The 19,606-nt window shown below is 39.8% G+C and overlaps 1 protein-coding gene across 1 annotated transcript in view; it reads left to right on the top strand.

Annotated features, from left to right (window-relative positions):
• Nucleotides 1–19,606, top strand: part of CWC22 (CWC22 spliceosome associated protein homolog) — a 51,514-nt gene that overhangs the window by 13,805 nt on the left and 18,103 nt on the right. Inside the window, exons 3-13 of the mRNA XM_084799805.1 lie at nucleotides 1,486–1,553; nucleotides 2,661–2,792; nucleotides 4,666–4,902; nucleotides 6,676–6,804; nucleotides 10,310–10,478; nucleotides 10,812–10,865; nucleotides 13,657–13,792; nucleotides 14,237–14,443; nucleotides 14,529–14,591; nucleotides 17,824–17,931; nucleotides 18,929–19,010. Of these exons, the coding sequence (XP_084655931.1) occupies nucleotides 1,486–1,553; nucleotides 2,661–2,792; nucleotides 4,666–4,902; nucleotides 6,676–6,804; nucleotides 10,310–10,478; nucleotides 10,812–10,865; nucleotides 13,657–13,792; nucleotides 14,237–14,443; nucleotides 14,529–14,591; nucleotides 17,824–17,931; nucleotides 18,929–19,010 (1,385 nt within the window). The remainder of the gene's footprint in view (nucleotides 1–1,485; nucleotides 1,554–2,660; nucleotides 2,793–4,665; nucleotides 4,903–6,675; nucleotides 6,805–10,309; nucleotides 10,479–10,811; nucleotides 10,866–13,656; nucleotides 13,793–14,236; nucleotides 14,444–14,528; nucleotides 14,592–17,823; nucleotides 17,932–18,928; nucleotides 19,011–19,606) is intronic.

The following is a 19,606-nucleotide window of genomic DNA, read 5'->3' as shown; positions in this document are numbered from 1 at the left end:
TTCCTTAACTGTTGCATTGATTTAATCTAAAACTATGACAAGGGAAATGTATATTCTTAATATTTGGATTATCCCTACGACTGTTTTTTTAATTCACTGACCTCTATCACTATCCAAACTGCATGCAAATCATCATTCCAAGCTGTGGGCCACAGTGATTGTTCCCTCCCGAGGCTCTCATGTTAATGGTACTGTAGTGTGCCAGTCCTTTGTTACTTGATCGTATTTACATAATCCTTCTGATTCACGACTTCTTCACAACAGCTGTTGCGGAGATGTGTTAAAAATCATTAGCACAGAATTGAGTCTGTCTTCCTAATGTAGTCAAAATAATTACCTCACTTTGGAAAAGAAAATGTGGATAGGATAATGGACTATGTCAGCCTCTTTTTTTTCATACATGGTCTAATATGTTTAATATTAATCTGTATAAAATCTCTAGAATAAACAAAGCAAAAAAAAAAAAAAAACAACTAATTCCTGAGTGTGAAGATCTTCAGTTTCTCAAGTCTTTCTCTATTTTGTGTCATTCTGAATGACCACACAGGAAAAATTGCAGCTTATGAGAAATAATCAGTAAATACCACATTTTACATTATCTGTTTAATGTGGCAGATCTTGTGTATGTTTGACTTAGGAAGTTTTGAGGTATGGAGAGTTGATGGAGCCAGGGTGCTGAGGTAAGCTGAGCAGATGCTCTGCAATGGGCGACAACTTCAGCCCTGAGCTTTGGTATAAAGTTTTATAGAAACCTATATCATATATAGTGAACAATTCTGTTTCATTGTGTTTCTTGCTTATTTCTTAGGATTTAGTGGTTGTGTCTGAGGGGGAGGGAAGGAGATGTCTCATGTTCTGAGGCAGGGTCTCTTGTTGATTTTGCCACTGTGCTTCCCAGTGGGGACTTCCGGCCACTTCTTAGGTCTCCACCTCTCCCATGGCATAGGAGTGCATAATTACAGAATGTGCCACCTACTGCACCCAGTTTTTTATATGGGTCCTAAGAATTAAACTCAGGCTGTCAAGCTTACATGGTTAATATTTTTATGCTGTGACCCATCTCCTTAGCCCCCTATTGTGTTACTTGGTGAAATCTGATAAATAATCAGTCTTTTGACACAGAGCCTGATGTATCATGTGGGCCTGTAGTTGGCTGGGCCACAAAGACATTTTTTTAAAAGCCCAGATTTTAGGTAACATGAATTCGTCTTATGATTAAAAAATGTTCTGAAGGCTAACAAGCCTGGCAGCCTGGGATCAATCCCTGGAGTTCATGAAAGGAGAGATTAGGTTCCCAGTTTGTCTTTTGACCTCCAGTGTGGTGTGCTGTGGAACATGCGTGCTCACACTCCCACAGACACAGTAATAGTTAAGTGAAATAAAAATTTGAAAGTATTGATTTGCTGAGATAGATATCACTGTGTATATATTTTTAACATAACCAATCTTGAAACATTTCTTCTTCCTTCATTTTCTCTTTGGAAGCACTCCTCTGGTCACGACAGAAGGGAGGGCCACAACTCACAGCACCGGAGCACCTCCCCAGAAGACAGGTAACTGCACTCTGTGCCCAGGGTGAATTCCATGTTTAGCAAATAGTTTACTTCTCTTTATTCTTTTGTTCGTTTGTTTCTTTGTTTGTGGGATTTTTGTTTTTTGCTTTTTGGAGACAGGGTTTCTCTGTGTAGCCCTGTCTGTCCTGGAACTCACTCTGTAGACCAGGCTTGCCTCCTGCTCAGAGATACGCCTGTCTCTGCCTCCTGAGTGCTGGGATTAAAGGCCTGTGCCACCAGCACCTGGCTTCTTTGATTCTTAATTTTAGGATGGATGATGAAGTGCTGGTTTTGCTGTTATGTCTTGTTTATACAGTCACACCGCTTTTTATAGTTAACTTTTTATTTGCATTATAGCATAATTTTATTAAAATAGCATTCTAGAAATAGTACCAGTAATGTGAATCATGCATTCTTATTAGCACTACAGCTGTGCCACTACGTGAGGGTCATTAAAATAATTTACAAAGGAGACATACCTTACGCCTGTGCACTTTGCTCCTACTGCAGTCGGCTAAATATCTTGCAGGATCTTTGCTTTAGGACTGGTTTGTGGCCACTTAACTACCCTCACCAGTCACCTACTCTCTGTCAGCCCCAGATATACAAAAGTATAAAGTAATTGTAGATATGTAGATGAAACATAAATTATGTTACTATGTAGGTTATACATCTAACTTCTCATTATCTTCTCTGCTTTTATTGAGTTTAACAGTCAAACAATAGATGAGGGAGATCTGTCCTTGTTTGTCTACGTAATGTTCCCAGTACTGCAGCGTCGAATAAACAGTGATTGATATTGGTTTCATTATAGTATAGCTACAAGCAAGTATCTGTAAAAATAGCCTCTTTCTGCCCATTATGTATAATTTCCAGGTTTATTCCGTCACCAAGGGCACATGACTGAGGATTAGTAAATCTGGTTGATTTGGGGAGTTGTTTTGCTGTGCCCATGCTGGAAGCTTTTGTAATTCAGACAGTGGATATGTAACAGGGCAATGAGCCATTAGTGAAAACAGTTGGTTAAGTTGTTGTTCATCACTGATACCTGATTTCCAAGTGTAACAGTTGTTTTCAATGTATAACTTGGCTTCTCTTCCATGTTAGATATGCAGAACAAGAGCGTTCCCCCCGGGACAGAGAGTGCTCCCCCCGGGGCCGAGACTACCCTGATTACAACCGCTCAGACTATGAGCGCTCTAGAAGAGGGTACCCCCACGATGACAGCGGGGAGTCACGGTGAGTGTTGGATCTCAGCTGCAGGAAAGGAGTGTTTCTTTATGTGGCACATGTTTTGCTTTGTTTCGGAGACTGGGTCTCACATATCCTGGGCTGATCTTGAGCTGAGATTCTGATCCTCCGACATCTACCTTCTCAGCTCTGGGATTGCAGCATGCACGGTCATGCTCAGTGTGCATGGTGCTGGGGATCCAAGCTCATCCCCAGCCCAATTTCCTTGTCTTTGTATAATAAAAATGAAGATTAAAGCAAGCATCTAGTGCTGATTGCATGCCTTTAGAGGCCAGGCCTATAAGAAGGGCTCCATGTGAATTAACTCTTAAAGTACCAAACGTGCACAGTAGATATTACTGTCTTATGGCTAAAAAAACCCATGCCTAAAAATGCTTAGTAAACACTGTGCAGCCTAGATCTGTCTGACCTCTGCCAAGGTGCTGTTTGTATGTTGGATTGCATGGATTGCATTCTATGAGTAAGCTTAGGAATGACACTAAATAAAAAGTGTATGCTGTCAGATACAGTGTTTTTTGTTTTTCTTTTCTTTGTAGTATAGCAGAGGAATACTAAGAATGAAACTCCTAATTTATGGTGTTTGGGTTTTTTTTTTCTAAATAAATGACTTTTATTTGAACCTTGGAAAATTTGCCTAATCTGTTCATCTAGCCAACAAGTTTTCTGGTTGATAATTGATACTACAGATTGATCTTAATTTTGCCTCCAAAGCACATAGGTTTTTGTAACCTCTGTCTTAGTTACTTGAGTATAACTCCTTACATTTGGTGCAGATTAGGAAAATAAAGTCACACGTGACCCTTAGTCATACTGTGAAGCCAGCAGACTGGGTTTTACTTTAAATATAAAAGCTAATAGTTCAAAACTATTTCATAATTGTTTCTGTTTGGATAGTATCTGCACGGTGAGAACAAGCCAGGCCACTGTAGGGAAGTGGCTGTGTCGGTTGGGCATTCCAGCTTCTCTCGGCAGTCAAGGGGCGCTGGGGACTTCCTGCTGCGGCTGCTCTCCAGGAGCATGCAGCATGCAGACCACGGCATGCAGACCACGTGGGGTTTGCAACTTCCCTCTTGCTGACTAGTGGGGCTTAAATTTGAAATACCTTCAAGATAATATATTTTTTAAAAGTTAAGTGAACAAACTGTTCTCTGAGGAAAGAGCAAAACAGCAAGAGTTGTCTTTCCTAAGTTCCTTATGTTTCTAGAGAAAATAAAAAGCTGAATGTTAAAAGGTGTTAAAGAAAAGATAAACACATATTGAAGGAAAGAGTAACTGTAGATAGCAAATGGTCCTTTCCACATCGTCTTAATAACCAGGGGCTGCTGAAACTTATGATAAAAACAGCAAGTCTTTCAAGCAACAGTTTTAACTCTTAAGTTTTTATAATACATTATACTTAACTTTAATATTATGAAACTAAACTTGTTTCTTCTCAGTTTACCAAATATACCTCAACCAGTTTGTCTTAATTTTCATGCCACTCTTTCTCCTACTTAGAAACTTAATGTTTTCCATCATCTCTAGAATGAACATTTTAAAGGATATTGACTTTCCAAAGTTGAGTCAGACTTAGACTCATTTCTATCAACTACTGCCATGCTGCATTCTTCACTATGTCTTGATGCCCCTGCTCAGTTTTGCAGCATGAGGTGGTCCTCGTTTGTTGAGGAATGTCATCATGTCCCCACCCCATTCCAGCTTGTTTCCAGGCCAAAACTTACGTAAAGCCTCAGCCCTGTGGCAAGGGATCCCTTCCATCCTCAGCCTTCATCTCTTATAATCTCACTCAGTCTCGGTGCAGTTCACTGTTAGAATGACTTTATGCTTTCTCCACCCCTCACCTCCCCACCCCACTTTACAGAAGTAGGGACCGAGAAAAACGCAGAGAAAGAGATACAGATCGGAAACGGTCCCGGAAATCCCCATCTCCTGGAAGGAGGAGCCCGGACCGGGCAGTAGACCAGAGTTCTACTCAGGAGGAGCCCACATGGAAGAAGAAGAAGGATGAGCGGGACCCGTTGCTCACGCGCACCGGGGGAGCCTACATTCCTCCCGCCAAGCTCAGGATGATGCAGGAGCAGATTACAGATAAGAACAGGTGTGTTGGTGTGCTGCGGCTCCGGAGCAGAGGCAGCCTCTCTCACCGCAGCACAGAGTAGTGTCGGCAGCTTTGGCTCTGAAGAATATGCTTAGTTTGCTGTGATAAAGACCACAAATTACAGGCTTCTTGTATTTTTTTACTTCAGAAACCCCTGTGGAACATTGTATACAGCTTGGTGTGATATTAACTTATAACTTCTAATGTTTCTGTGTGCATGTGCACATGCATATTTCTGTCCTCACGTGTAGACACGTGTTTGGAAGCCAAACGACAGCTTTGAGGCATTGTTCCGTGTTTCTTTTTCTTTTTGAGACTGAGTTTCTCAGTGGCCTGACACTTGCCAAGTAGGTTAGGCTGGCGGGCCAACTAGCCCCAGGGATGCACCTGTCTCCGTCTTCTCATGGATACCACTGTACCGGGCATCTCTTATGTGGACTTGGAGATTGAACTTAGTAAGTCCTTGTGTTTCTGGTTGTGTGTCATAGGACTTGACAGTGATCATTGAAATGTAATATTGGGAGAGTTTTAGAGATGACCTCCATTAATACAAACTTCATCATCACTCAAGCATTTTGTTTTACAAAGGTAGCACTAGAAGAATTAATGAGAAGTGTTCACTTTTCCCAGTCCAGCCCAAAGCAGTTCATTCAGTTGTTAAAGAAAAAAAAGTTATTAATTGAATTATTGCATCTTCGGTGCAGTAGGTAGAGGAGTCTCAACATATGCAGTTTCATTGGCTGTAGGAATAGTTCATACACAGTAGAAGTGTGCCCATGGGCACAAGGCGCAGGTAGCCATGGAGGAGGAGTGACAGCTCCTGAGCTGGGAAACGGTCATTGTGCTTGACGCCTCCCAGTTCTGTAGGGGCTTGTGATTACACACCACAGAATCTTACTGGTTACGTTAGTTACCAAGTCACAGATCTGTTTCTGCAGAGATGATGATATATCAAAGTGTGTGGAGTGAGACGGTGGGTCACCTCCGCCATAGGTGTGGCCAGGAGCAGCTAAGAGTTTGGTTGATTTGAAGCAACAACAAAATACTAATTGTTAGTCTGCGGATCTGCCTCTTACCCTCATTGTTTACTGGCAGTTTTAGGCAAAGTCAGTGACCTAAATAGCCACTGCGCTGTTCTCCCTCTCCTTTTGGTAGGGACTCTGTTACACTAGCCTTCCTCAGGCAGTTGGTTCAAGAGTCTGGATGGGGAAAACGCATTTTATTTTTATTAGTCCCCAACTGAATTTTAGCATTTTTTTGTTGGAAGTGTAACTATAGTGTGTAGTCCCAATCAGTATGCTACGGAATCTATGTAATACTGTATATGACCATGCTATTTGGAATTGTTATCTCATGTCTGAAGATGCTCATAGCACACTGTATCAAGCATACTCTTTTCATGCTTTGAGATCTATTTGAGTATCTATTGTAATCCTTTTATTATATGCATTTCAGGAAGACTGCTAGTTTCACTAGACGTCAAGAGAAGTGTACAGGGGGAAAAGGCTCTAGTTTCCTGTATCCAAAGTTAGATTCCACAGAGAAATAATTATAAAAACCATAGATTTTTTTTGGTTTTGGCCCTTTAAAATATCTTGGGCATTATCAAATTAAGTGTAAACATTTCAAGTGAAGCTAAAATGCCCACATGTAAGGCCATCTCGCGTTCAGCAGTGCCGCTCTGGAGTAGCAGCCTCGACGGACGGGTCCTTCAGACGCTACCAGAGTGTCTCATCCAGGTCCCCGTGACTTTGCCTTTTTTGGTAATTTTAGCTTAGCATACCAGAGGATGAGCTGGGAGGCCCTGAAGAAATCAATCAATGGTCTCATCAACAAGGTCAACATCTCCAATATAAGTATAATTATCCAAGAGCTCCTTCAAGAAAACATCGTCAGAGGGAGGTGAGTACTAGTCCTTTGCCTTGTTTGTCTCATAGTAAGTTTTTCAAAGAAACATAATATCTCTGTGAATAGTAAGCACTGATTTGTTACACTACTTCATCTAAAAGGTATTTGTGAATGTTTATTAGAAATGGAGTTTTTATTAAATAACTTACACCATATTTCAAGGTTTATGAAGCTAGTGCTCTTTGAGATTTTGATATCATGTCATAGTTTTGCAGACATTTACTAAAGGTCACTAATAATTTAAATCCACGATGCATAATAATTATTAAGATATACTATTTTAAACCACTTTAATTTTCTTAGTTGACATTAAACTTTTATAAACTTGTTATTAGCAATATGATGCTCTGATATTACATCCTGTGTTGTCAGAAGTGTCAGGATTTCTTCCATAGAGCTGAATAGCGTTCCATTGTGTGTATCTGAATTGTCATTGTTAATCTGTCAGTGGCATGGGGCTCCATTTTGCTCTTGTGGATGATGTCAGAGGGGGCTATTGCTGTGTGGCTCCGAGGCTTGGTGTTTCCCTACTCTCTGCATTCCTATGCATTCCTATTCACAGTCTATGAGTGTTCCCTATTCCCTGCATCCTGGAAACACTCGTCTTTGGTCATTTTTTTCTTCTCTTCTACTTTTTTTTTCTTTCTCGAGACAGGCTTTCTCTGTGTAGCCCTAGCTGTCCTGAACTTGTTTTGTAGACCAGCCTGGCCTGGACCTTACAGAGATCTGCCCGCCTCTGCCTCCCAAGAGTCCTGGGATTAAAGGCATGCGCCATCATACCCAGCTAGTTTCTTCTGTCTGTCTGTCTGTCTGTCTGTCTGTCTATCTATTCACTTTACATCCTGGTCGTGGCCCCATCCCTCCTCACTTCCCAGTCCCGCCATCCCTCCCTCTCCCCATCCCTCCTCTATTCCTCTGAAAAGAGCCTCTCTTCCCATCCACCCCAGTTCATCAAGTCACCAGGACTAAGAGTGTCCTTTTTCCCTGTGTCCTGGCAAGGCTGTCCCGCCAGGGGGAAGTAACCAAAAAGCTGGCAACAGTCCATATCAGAGATAGCCCCACTCCCCTGACTAAAGAACCCACATGAAGCTTGAGCTGTCTATTGGCTACATCTCTGTAGGGGGCCCAGGTCCAGTCCATGCAAGCTGCTTCCGTCTCAGCAAGCCGCTCTAGGCCCTGGTTAGTTGGCTCTGCGGGTCTTCTTGTGGAGCTCCTGTCACCTCCAGGCCCTTTGCTCCTTCCCAGCACTTTTCCCTAAGACTTCTATGCATTGGCCAAAGTTGGCTTTGAGTCTCAGCCATCTTTTTTGTATTGCTGCTGGATGAACCCTCTCAGAGGACAACTCTGCCAGGCTCCTGTCTGTGAGCAAAACAGAGTATCATTAATAGTGCCATGGGTTGGCTCTCTCCCGTGGGGTGGGTCTTGGGTTTGACCAGGCATTGGTTGGACGTTCCCTCAATATCTGCTCTATCTTTATCCCTGCACATTTTGTAGGCAAGGTAAGTTTTGGGTTAAAGCTTCATTTTTATGGCAGCCATTGTACCCAGGTATGAGATGATATATCATGTGGCTTTACTCTATTCATCTGATAGTTAATGCTACAAGGCAGTTTGTGTGTATTGTTTTGAGAAATGTCTGTTTAGATGTTTTGTCAATTTTCAAAACTGGGTTGTATGGTTTATTACTCCTGGTTGATATTTTGGATATTAGCTCCATATCAGACAAATGGTTTACAGACCCTTTCTCTCATTCTGTATTTGTCTCTCAACTTCATTGATTGTTTCTTGCGCTGTCCAGTAGCCTTTTAAATTAGTGCAGTCCCATGTGTCAAGTTTTCTTGGGTTACTTGTGGTTTGGGATTTATGTTTAAAAATTTATCAATCCAGACAAATATTATGGGGCTTCCCCCCTAGCAGTTCTACAGATGCTGTTTTTCTGTTTACCGATCAGTTTGGGTTGCTTTGTGTGTGTTGCACAGGATTAAAGTATGTTCTTACTATTCTGCATGCTGGCGTCTGGTTCCTACCACTACTAAACAGACGACTTCTACACAATTGTTTATTTTGATGCTTTTGTCAAAAAACAAATATAAATGTATGAATTTATCTCTGTATATATGTATGAATTTACTCTGTTCTGTTCTGTGTTGGTTTCTATAAAGTTTGTGCCAGTACCATGCTGTTTTGATTATTATAGCTTTGTGTAGTAGTAGATTTTTAATTGGGTAATAGGATGCCTCTTGTTTTTTCCTTTTTGCTGACAATTTCTTGGCTATTGGAATTTGTTTATATTCTGTATTAATTTTAGGAGATGCTTATCCCCTAAAAAATGGCACGAGCATTCTGATGGGTATCACGTAGCACTGGGTAGAATGGCAGGCTGGCGTAGCCTACTCCTCTCACTGTTGAGCTAGTGTTCCCTCTAAGTTTGTTGTTTTGTCCTTCGTTCCCATTATTCTAATTAAAGCAAAGTGAGAATGAGAGATGACTGGGAAAGATGAACAGTAAATTTGAAAAAAATTAAGGGAATCATCATTTTGAATTTGAACTCAAGCAGTTGGTGATTTCTTTTTTTAAAGGAATAAATCAATGGAAATAAATATCACTTGTCTTATTTTTAACTCTGAGGGCTGTGTTGTATGATTTCACATTACCTTGATTATAATCATTAAAAAATAGGACTAAGCTAAGTATAACGTGTTGGGGAACACAACGCTGGGCAAGAGCCTCCTACTGTCTTGGAGATGGCAAAGCTCTGCTCACTTTCCCTGGAAAGCAGGCAGGCATAGGGAGGCGGCTTGGGTGGCTTGTGTATATTCTAGGGTCACTTCTTTTCCTCCTCAGCGGTCCCTAGTTTCTGGCAGCCTAGTCACTGCCACTGTATTGCTCAGAGTAATGTAAATTAGCCTGCTGTACACCTCTCCTCCTTACCAAATGCATCTTAAAAGCACGGCCATTTTAAGGTGTGTTTCCCGTCACTGTGCTGTCACTTCATCCCAGGTCACTCCTTAGCCTTAGCTTTTCCTCTCAAACTACACCAACAGAAGGAAACAGCTCAAATCTGTGTCCCACCACAGAATTACTTTATACAAATGGCAGACCCATGGCAAAAAGCCTTATATTGTCTAAATTTTGTACTCGTCCAGCAAGTTTGTTTTTACTCGTCTGTTTTTTTGAGTTTGATTTATTTTAAAAATTGTTCCTACTATACATTTTGATCATGTTTTTCCCCTTTTCCTCCTCCTTACACTCTGATTAGATAAAATGTGAAAAGAAAAAGAGAAATTTATTTAGAGAGACATTTTTTTATCCTCATTTTATTTTACAAAAAAAGTACAATTTTGTGTTCATAAAAGCATTTTTAATTGATTACCAAGGTGAACTTTTCCAAGGAAAGATTTAGTTGTGAATGACTTTTTACTATTCATGACTAGGAATAGTTTTACTTGTTTTTCATACGTTGACTGATTGACTCTTTATTTTTATTATGCTTTGAATAGAGGGTTGCTGTCCAGATCTGTTCTGCAAGCACAGAGTGCGTCTCCAATCTTCACTCATGTTTATGCAGCTCTGGTGGCCATAATCAACTCAAAGTTCCCACAGATTGGAGAATTAATCCTCAAGAGACTCATTCTTAATTTTCGGAAGGGATATCGAAGGAATGATAAGGTGTGTGAGGGGCTTGTAAGTAAACTGTCACATGAGGTAATGTCAGTGAGCCAGCGTCAATAAAAGTAAGCGGGTGGCTTCTACACAGCAGCGAGCGCCTTTCGTGTGCGCCTTGTGTAAGCCGCTCACTCTCTGCGTACCCCTGGCCGCTAAGATGATGACTGACTGTGTGTACTGACAGCTGTCATAGCTGTGCCATGCATATTACTGATGGATAAGAAAAGTATCCCACATGTTCCCTTTTAAAGAGCGTGGTAATCCACTGTAGAGTGTATTAATATAGGAAAATTGGTAATAGCTTTTTGGTTAACTGTCCTTACTTTTACTTTTCAGCAACTTTGCCTGACTGCTTCAAAATTTGTGGCACATCTTATTAACCAAAATGTGGTAAGTAGTTATCTTTAAAACCTGGTTGAACTTGGGAGACAGAGGCAGGCGGATGTCTGGGACTTCAAGGCCAGCCTGGTCTACAAAGCAAGTCCAGGACAGCCAAAGCTACACAAAGAAACCCTATCTCAAAAAAAATTAATTAATTAATTTAAATTAAATCTGATTGAATTCAGTGGCATAAGACCATGGTCTTGATCATCTTGAGTGACATTTCAGTCGTAAGTGTTTTAAATGCACCCAGTGTTCTTAAATGTAGAGAAATCTGTGTATTGTAAGGAATTTTGTCAGATGGATGTGACTCAACACTTTCTGTGGTTACTGAGCTATAAGTTAGTCCATGTAGTATAGAACTAAGTTCTTTTTTCTAAAGGAGTAAAGCTGTGTCCTCTCCACTTCTTCCTCTGCCTGCTGCTCGTGACCACCTAATAAATAGGCTCTGCAGTGTGCGCAGCTTGTAGCCAGCAGGTACATCAGGGGCTGGAGAGACGGCTCAGTGCTTAAGAGCACTGGCTGCTCTTGCAGAGGACCTGGATTCATTTCCCAGCACCATCACGACAGCTCACAGCTGTTGTAATTCCAGTTCTAGGGGAACCAAAACCCTTACACATACAGGCAGAATACCACTGCATGTGAAATAAAATACAAATCTATCATTTTAAAAAGAGAGTACATCAGTGGTCATGCATATCTTTTAGTTTTTTATTTTTGTTTATTCACTTATTTAGCATTTAGCATTTTGTCACTTACTAAATATTGACTCTCCATGGATGTGCATCCTATTGCACAGCAGAACACATGAACCAGTAGGTGAGCACATTGCTCAGGGCCCATGCTGTTCATCCCTTACCCATCATCACATCAGCAAAATGGATTTTGTTTGTTTAAGCCTGCCTGCCTGCCTGCATCTCCAGGGTGGCTATAAACTCACTGTGAAGTCCAGGATGTTCTTCAAATTCTGATCCTCCTGCCTCTGTGACTTAAGTGCTTGGCTTATAGCCGTGCACCACTGTGTCCAGTTTGTACAGTTCTAAGGACCCATCTTAGGGCTTCCTGCATGCTCGCCAAGCATTTTGCCAACAAGCTACTTCTCCCTGTTAATTGCTTTTAAAGTTACTTATGCATTCCCTAAAAATAGCATATAGAACATTTTTATTTTTGTTTTATTAATTTTTAGAGATAGAAAGTTGAGGTAGACTTATTTTTATATAATTTTGTTAGGTTTTGCTTAGCTCTGATTATGTGCACATACAACAGAAACATTTAAGTTAATTGAAAATTCTAATCAGTATTAAAAATTAAATTGACATAAAGAAAATTCTTCTTAATGTTGTAGACATTTATATTTAGGGCCAGTTTATGAAATATAGGAGATTAAATAATTGGCATCTTTTTAAAATGCGTGCATGCAACTTTATTTCTACCTCTCCTTTATACTGAATGTTCCTGAGATCATTATAAACTTTGCCTACAGATATGTATTTGTGAAATACACTAGGTAGAGTAGTTTTGATTTATTTTAAGTGCATATAATATAATATCATTTTGTTTGGTTTTAATTTTTATATTCATCCACTATTCTGTGGATTATATTTGCCTTCTACTCAGCCTTGAAAATAAAACTGTGTGTATAGTCAAAGCCGTCCATGTCCACCATCATTCTTACTGTAATGCCCGTGTGTGTGGAAGGGTTTAAACTCACTCAGTCTTATTTCTTTAATGCTGTTCTTGGAAATATTCTACATTTTAACCTAATTATTTGCCATATGATTTTAATGATTGGTTACTTAGAAGCAGAAAAGTAGTTAACCTTTCTGTAGCAGCATGTATATTTCTGATTTTGAAATATTACTAGTTTATTAGAGATTTTTGTCATTCCACCAAACAGTTAAGATCTTAACTATTTTTACCTTCCAATTAGATGTAAAGAGTTTCATGCAGTGATGTGTGACTCTAACCCCTCTCCTCCCATAGACACCTCTCAGAGAGTAGTATGGTTTCTAATTTTTTACAGTGTAAAGATATTGTCTTGACTTGAGGTTTAGACTCCTCATTTCAGAGAAGCACCTTGCTTATGAAGATATATATGGCACATCTATATAAATGCCTTTTAGCTAAATTTTATTCTCATTCTACAAAGGAACCTTTAGTGTTAATTTTAAACTATGGACCAGGTGGTTAGTTTGATCTATGAAGAAGAAATATGGTAGGGCTGTGGCTCAGTGCTAATGTGCTTGGCTGGCATGCATGAGGCCCTACTTCCCTCTGCTGCCACCAGGAATGTACATAAATAAGGAAATAGTCATAACACAGCATCAGTAATTTATGATTTATGATGTAATTTTTATATAACTTTAGGACTATTTGCTATTTAGTAGAATTGCATAATAGGTTGAATTGGGAGCAGATATAAAAAAGTTGCCACCATGAAAAGGGTATTTTAAAAAAAGGATTGAGGCTAGAGAGATGGTGGTTAAGAGTACTTGCTCTTTCATAGGACCTGAGTTCCATCCCTAGTACGCGTAGCCATCTGTAACTTCAGTCCAAGGATCCAACTTCCTCTTATACATAAAAATAATCTACGTGTAGACATAAACCAAACGCTTCTTTCTTTTCAGTGTGGTGAGTTTAAGAAATTATAAATTTTAATATATCCATGATGAAATTTACAGAAAAACTATCAGTGTGTATTATGATCATTGTAGTATACTAACTTATGTTTAAAAGCTTGCCAGTGTATGTTAATTGTGTGTAACTAATTTGCCTCCTCTTGTGTCTGCATTCTGTTAAGGCACATGAGGTTCTGTGCCTGGAGATGCTCACTTTGCTGCTGGAGAGACCAACAGATGACAGCGTAGAGGTAGCTATTGGCTTCCTTAAGGAGTGTGGCCTCAAGTTAACCCAGGTGTCCCCAAGAGGAATCAATGGTAAGTATACATCCTTGGTTTCTTTTTTCCTAGGCAGGGTTTCTCTGTGTATCTGTCTTGTACTTGCTCTTTAGACCAGGCTGGCCTTGAACTCATAGAAGTCCACCTGCTGCTACCTCCCGAGTTCTGGGATTAAAGGAGTGCACCACCACTGCCTAGCTATGTGTTTTTTTGTTTTGTTTTGTTTTTTAAAAGATTTACTTATTTATTATATATACAGCGTTCTGGCTGCATGTGTGCCTGCTCACCAGAAGAGGACACCAGACCTCATCATAGATGGTTGTGAGCCACCATGTGGTTGCTGGGAATTGAACCCAGGACCTCTGGAAGAGTAGCCAGTGCTCTTAACCTCTGGGCCATTTCTCCAGCCCCCAGCTGTGTATTCTTATCTGTCCTTATTCTAGTATTAATTTTTTCCTGTCCTCTCTTTCCTTTTAACGTCAGCTATCTTTGAACGCCTGCGAAACATCCTACACGAGTCTGAGATCGACAAACGAGTTCAGTACATGATTGAAGTGATGTTTGCGGTGCGGAAGGACGGATTCAAGGACCACCCTGTTATTCTGGATGGACTTGATTTAGTGGAAGAGGATGATCAGTTTACACATATGCTCCCCTTGGAGGATGACTACAATCCAGAAGATGTTCTCAGTAAGCCTAGGCTGTGGCAAGCAGGAGGTGGGGCACCAACGTGCCAACGAGGAGTAAACACCTAACTTCTTGTCTATTTTTTAAGATGTTTTCAAGATGGATCCTAATTTTATGGAGAATGAAGAGAAGTACAAGGCTATCAGAAAGGGTATGTAAAATTTGATAAATAGCATAGATCAGTAGAAACAGTGTAGATCGTTCCATGAAACTGGCAGGAATATTAATAGCCACTGACTGTCCCCACACAGAAGCCTGCTCTTTGCTTCTTCTCATGTGGTAACTTTCTTTTTAGTGTATGCTCCTGAGGTAAATTCATTCTGCAAGCTATAGGTTCTTATCCCTTTTCTTTAAGTTTCACCTGCCTTAAGCAATATTCATAGGTTACCAGTGGCCTTTATTAGGCTCTTTTTCTACACCTACAGTCAGTGCCACACAGCTGATAAACAGCCAAGTGCCGTCCTCTGTTGGAAATGGCATCCATACTGTATCTTCTCTTGAGGGCAGGACTGCTTTCTTCTAATGACATCACCACAGTGTCGGTGTCTGATGAGCTGTCTGCCAGTAGAGCTGTAATTTGCAACTTCAGACAGACTTTGGGTGTGTTGTCTTTGCCATTATCAGCTAGATGACCTGGAACAGACTATGTTTGACAGAAGAGTCGGGTACTAGAGGAAGGGCAGGTACTTGGTATTGCCACATAGGGATGTAGACAGCAGGAGCTGTTAGTGTTTTCCCGGGCGTGGGTAGTTTTCTCTGGCAATTTTGTCAGCTGTGCTTGTGATGGTGTCTGGCTTTGTTTACTCTGGCATGTGATTTTACCTGAGGACAGCTTATTACTCTGGAAGCTGCCACACAGAGAGTCGCTGAGCTCTGTCACCTACATCCTCTGCTTTAGCTGTCTTTAGAGGGCTTAGAAAGTCTTCTGTCCTGTGTAGTACACCAAAATTCTGATCACACAAACAGATTTCTCTTCTTCGATACAAATCCTTAAAAACTTTCCGTTGTCTCGGGACTGATTCTTTCTGCTTAGACTTCGGTTTCTTAAGCCCATTCGTCTGTCGTTGCTTTTGGACTCCTTTCCCTACAGTTTCCCCAGAAGGTGTCCACCTTCCTCTTCCGGGTATCTGGTATGATTCCCCTCTAGTGTAAGCTTGAGAGTCCCATTAGGGTCTAGGCAGTTGGCCAGTACATGGGCTATGCTTTTGGTTACAGCAGTTCTCAGCTCTGTGGTTTTGAGGTCCCTTAATACTCCTTAAAATTAGACTCCATAGAGCTTCAGTTTCTCAGAGTTATATCTGTTGGTGTTTGGATATTTACATATTAACTCATTTAAAAATAATAAAATGGTATACATTAATATAAGTAACATTTTAATAAAAATAATTACTAAGCAAAAAAACTTAATGAGATGACGTATTTTATGCACTGTGTAGTGCCTGGGCAACTAGGAGGTGGGCCCTGTCATTCTGCGCTCTGCCTGCCGCAGCTCACTCCGGTTTCATTTATATGACGTAGTTAGAAAAAGGACAAGTATTGTGATAGACTTTGTACATAAATGAGAGTGTTATTTTGTTGCATTTGAAAAATGCTTGTCAAATACCTAAAAACATCTATGAATGAGATTGCCTATTTTTCCCCCAAATAAAAATTTGAAAAGCTGCTACTTTATCTTAAACTCGGGCAGTTTCCCCCACCATGTCCTTGAGGTAACCATGGTTCCTCTGTCTGTAATACAAGTGTACGTTGTTGTTCAAGTATGGAGATGTAATAAAAATTTGTATTTTCACCCTCATCAGGGACATTTGTAATCAAAATAGGCCTTTTCTCTAACTGCAAGTGTGGCAGAAAGCAGCATTGACTCCTGGTGCATTTTGGCATCTTCATTTGTGTTAGATTGCAGCAATCTAACTCCATTGCTCTTGTCTGTTATTGTAGGTAGTAGTGCAGTGAGAGGGCAGATAATACCTTAGTTATTAGGAAAGCAGCGTTGACCTCGTAGACCATCTGACAGGTTTCCCGTTCCCCCAGGGAATCAGACCATTTGTTGAAACTTGTTTTATTCACCTAATGAAATCCTATTGCCAGTGCCTATGGAATTTTGTGACGCTAATGCTAAAGGAGAGAAAAGAGGATGCTGTAAACTGTCAGACAGTTCATTTGACCTTCATCTTTAGTAAAATGTTCCTTAGAACTGGCATAAAAAATGACCACAGCAGGAAATGAGCACAGCTTTAGTAATTAGCACCTTCGAGTGACCCAGGTGTACTTGTGTATTAGGTTTTACAGCATTTGGGGAAACAGCAGGAGTGCCTGTCTTCCTACTTTTGAATACTAAATAGTTTCTTCTCAGAGTCTGTGCTCTGTTGCATAATCAGCTAGACAGTAGACACTGGTTTGTTTTTTGTAGTTGCATTTGCTAGAAATGGTTTCAAGATCATATGCCAGATAAGGGCTAAGTGGAAGCTCTATAGTCTTATCAAATGATTGTTCCTGCAGCAGGAAATTCTCTGTTAATATGAAATATGTGGCTCCTGATTTACACTGTTCTGAAAAATATAAAAAATTAGAATTTTCTAAAAGTGAGTTAAAACGTTGCATGAAAACTTCAGTGCCTGTAATAATAATGAGAACGTTCATTGTTGATCAGCTCTGACAGCTCCACAGAGCAAGATAAAACTGTGGTCTCTGTCCTTTACACTGTTGATATGGTAGATGGTCTTTCATGTACATTCATTTAGATCTGAATAAAATTTATATTTTAAGAAGTAATAAAGTGATGGTTTTACCATTTTTGTTAAAGATGTTTAAACTTCTATCTTATTTTTATGCATGAAAAATCTCTAGGTTCATTGTAATTTCCAGTATAATGACTATATATTTTAATTTAAATTTTTCATTCTATTTGTTGAAATTGAGTACAATAGTTGCAGAATGATTCCCCTCACTTATCATTTCATGTTCATTCTTAACTCTGCACACTGTGTTCTGTGAGTGGCTTTAGCTTTCGTCATAGGCCGCCCTCTTCTGAAGACAGCATTTGAACTTTGAATGCCAGCTTAGAGCTCCAACCCCACCCCCAGTTCTCTCACCCACTCAGAAAACATCTTGTGCTTCTTTCCGTTCCCGTTTCATGAGCATGTTTTATCTTGCAAGAAGTAACACGTGGAACTTGTTAACATCAAACCCTTCTCATTGCTTTCTTGCCGTACACAACCTGAGCTTTGTGTGACAGTTTTGTTGGCAGGTAAACAGTTCAAATTAGATTCAGTGAAATGAGAAGTAACTGCTCGGGATGAAGTACATGCATCTAGCTCATTGATTTTCTTTTTCTTTTTTTTTTTTTTTTCTCTTCTTTTTCTTAAACTTATTTTGTTTTGTAGAAATTCTTGATGAAGGAGACAGTGACTCAAACACAGACCATGAAGCTGGAAGTAGTGAAGAAGAGGACGAAGAGGAGGAGGAAGAAGAAGGAGAGGAGGAGGAGGGAGGTAAAGTGTGGCTTTTCAAGTGTACTGTAAGCATCTGAGGATTAAGTGAACTCTGAGGCGCTATTCTAAAACAGCTTTTTCCATCCACTGAAGAAGGACTGTGAAGAATGCCACTGGTGTTGAGTGGGTGAAGACTAGGGATTCTGTGAAACACCCTGTAGTACACAAGACTGTGCCCTATAACAGGATACCAGCTCCCAAAAGCATTAAGCAGGGAAATTTATTTTTTCCTGATGTAATTTTAATTTGGTATTTTTGACCTTCAGTTGTAAAGATGCATTCATGTTGAGGGCGTGTGATTTATGTAACCTTGACAAGTATGTGACAAATGTGAATGACTAGATATTTGCTGTTCGTTTTGGCAAACTAGAGTACAGAGGCCAACAACAGAAATAGCTTGGTTCTTCCTCTTCAGCTCTGATTACCTCACTTCACAGAAAAACAAGCTCAGACTTTTACTCTGGAAATATAAGTAGTATAGCAGCCTGCACAAGCCAGGCATTATTTACATAAATTACCATCTGGAAATATTAGAAGTATATCTTTTTTTTAAAAGGATAATGTATGTCTTAGAGTGAAATAGTTCTGTAACACTTTATAAAAAGGTAGATTGGGGTTTTTTTCCCACTGAATAGGTCTATACTACATTTTCCTTTAGAATTTGTTTATATGGAAATACTGTTTATAATACAAATAATTATGTATAAGTCCATACAGTTCATCTACTTACTCAAATATGTTTATGGCTTTAGATGAAGCATCAGATGGAACAACACCTTCTGTGGTGTCTAAATGAGTCAGTAATACATAGATAAAAATAGTATTTTTGGCATGGTGTGAACTCTGTTCTAACAAAATGGTATGGCAGAAGACTTAGTGGCTCCATTAATTCTGCAGACATTGATTTACAAAGAGAAAACATCATTGCTGTTATTACTGAATTTGATCATAGAACAAACTTTTAAATTTTGTAATTGTTATGTTTAATTTATTTCAGGACAAAAAATAACTATTCATGACAAAACAGAAATCAATCTAGTCTCATTTCGTCGTACAATATATCTTGCTATTCAGTCAAGGTAAGATTCTGTAGCTCAATCTTTTAAACTTTTATTTTAGGTAAGAGATGGGTAAGCAGGATCAGTGATACAGTTTAGGGTCACATGACAGAAAATCAGACAGCATTCTCATTGTCCTTGCCTCCTGCAGTCCTGTTCCCAAGCAAAGAGGTCCCAGCACATCTGTTTTGTTCTAAGAAAGGAAATTGTCTTTACTTACTTAACAGTCCTAATTGTGTTACCCTAATAGGTGCTGTTATTTTTTCAGTGTGCCATTTCTTGTATCTAAGAATTACTAGTTAAGCCTTAAAAATAACCAACCTGATAGTAAAAGCTATCACTGTATTTGTTAATGAAAATTTAGTGTTTCTTGTTTTTTTTTTTTTTAATATTTCTTTATTTTTATTTATGAGTGCTCTATTTGCATGTATACTGGCACACCAGAAGAGGGCATCAGATCACATTACAGATGGTTGTGAGCCACTATGTGGTTGGTGGGAATTGAACTCAGGACCTCTGGAAGAGCAGCCAGTGCTCTTAACCGCTGAGCCACCTCTCCAGCCCCGTGGTTTTAGTCCTGACTCTTAAGTTGAGAAGCATAGTTGCTAGGCAGATGC

Source organism: Acomys minous (genome assembly GCF_964271855.1).
Source record: "Acomys minous genome assembly, chromosome: 10".
Classification (NCBI taxonomy): Eukaryota; Metazoa; Chordata; class Mammalia; order Rodentia; family Muridae; genus Acomys; species Acomys minous.
This window is presented reverse-complemented; position numbering and strand designations above follow the sequence as displayed.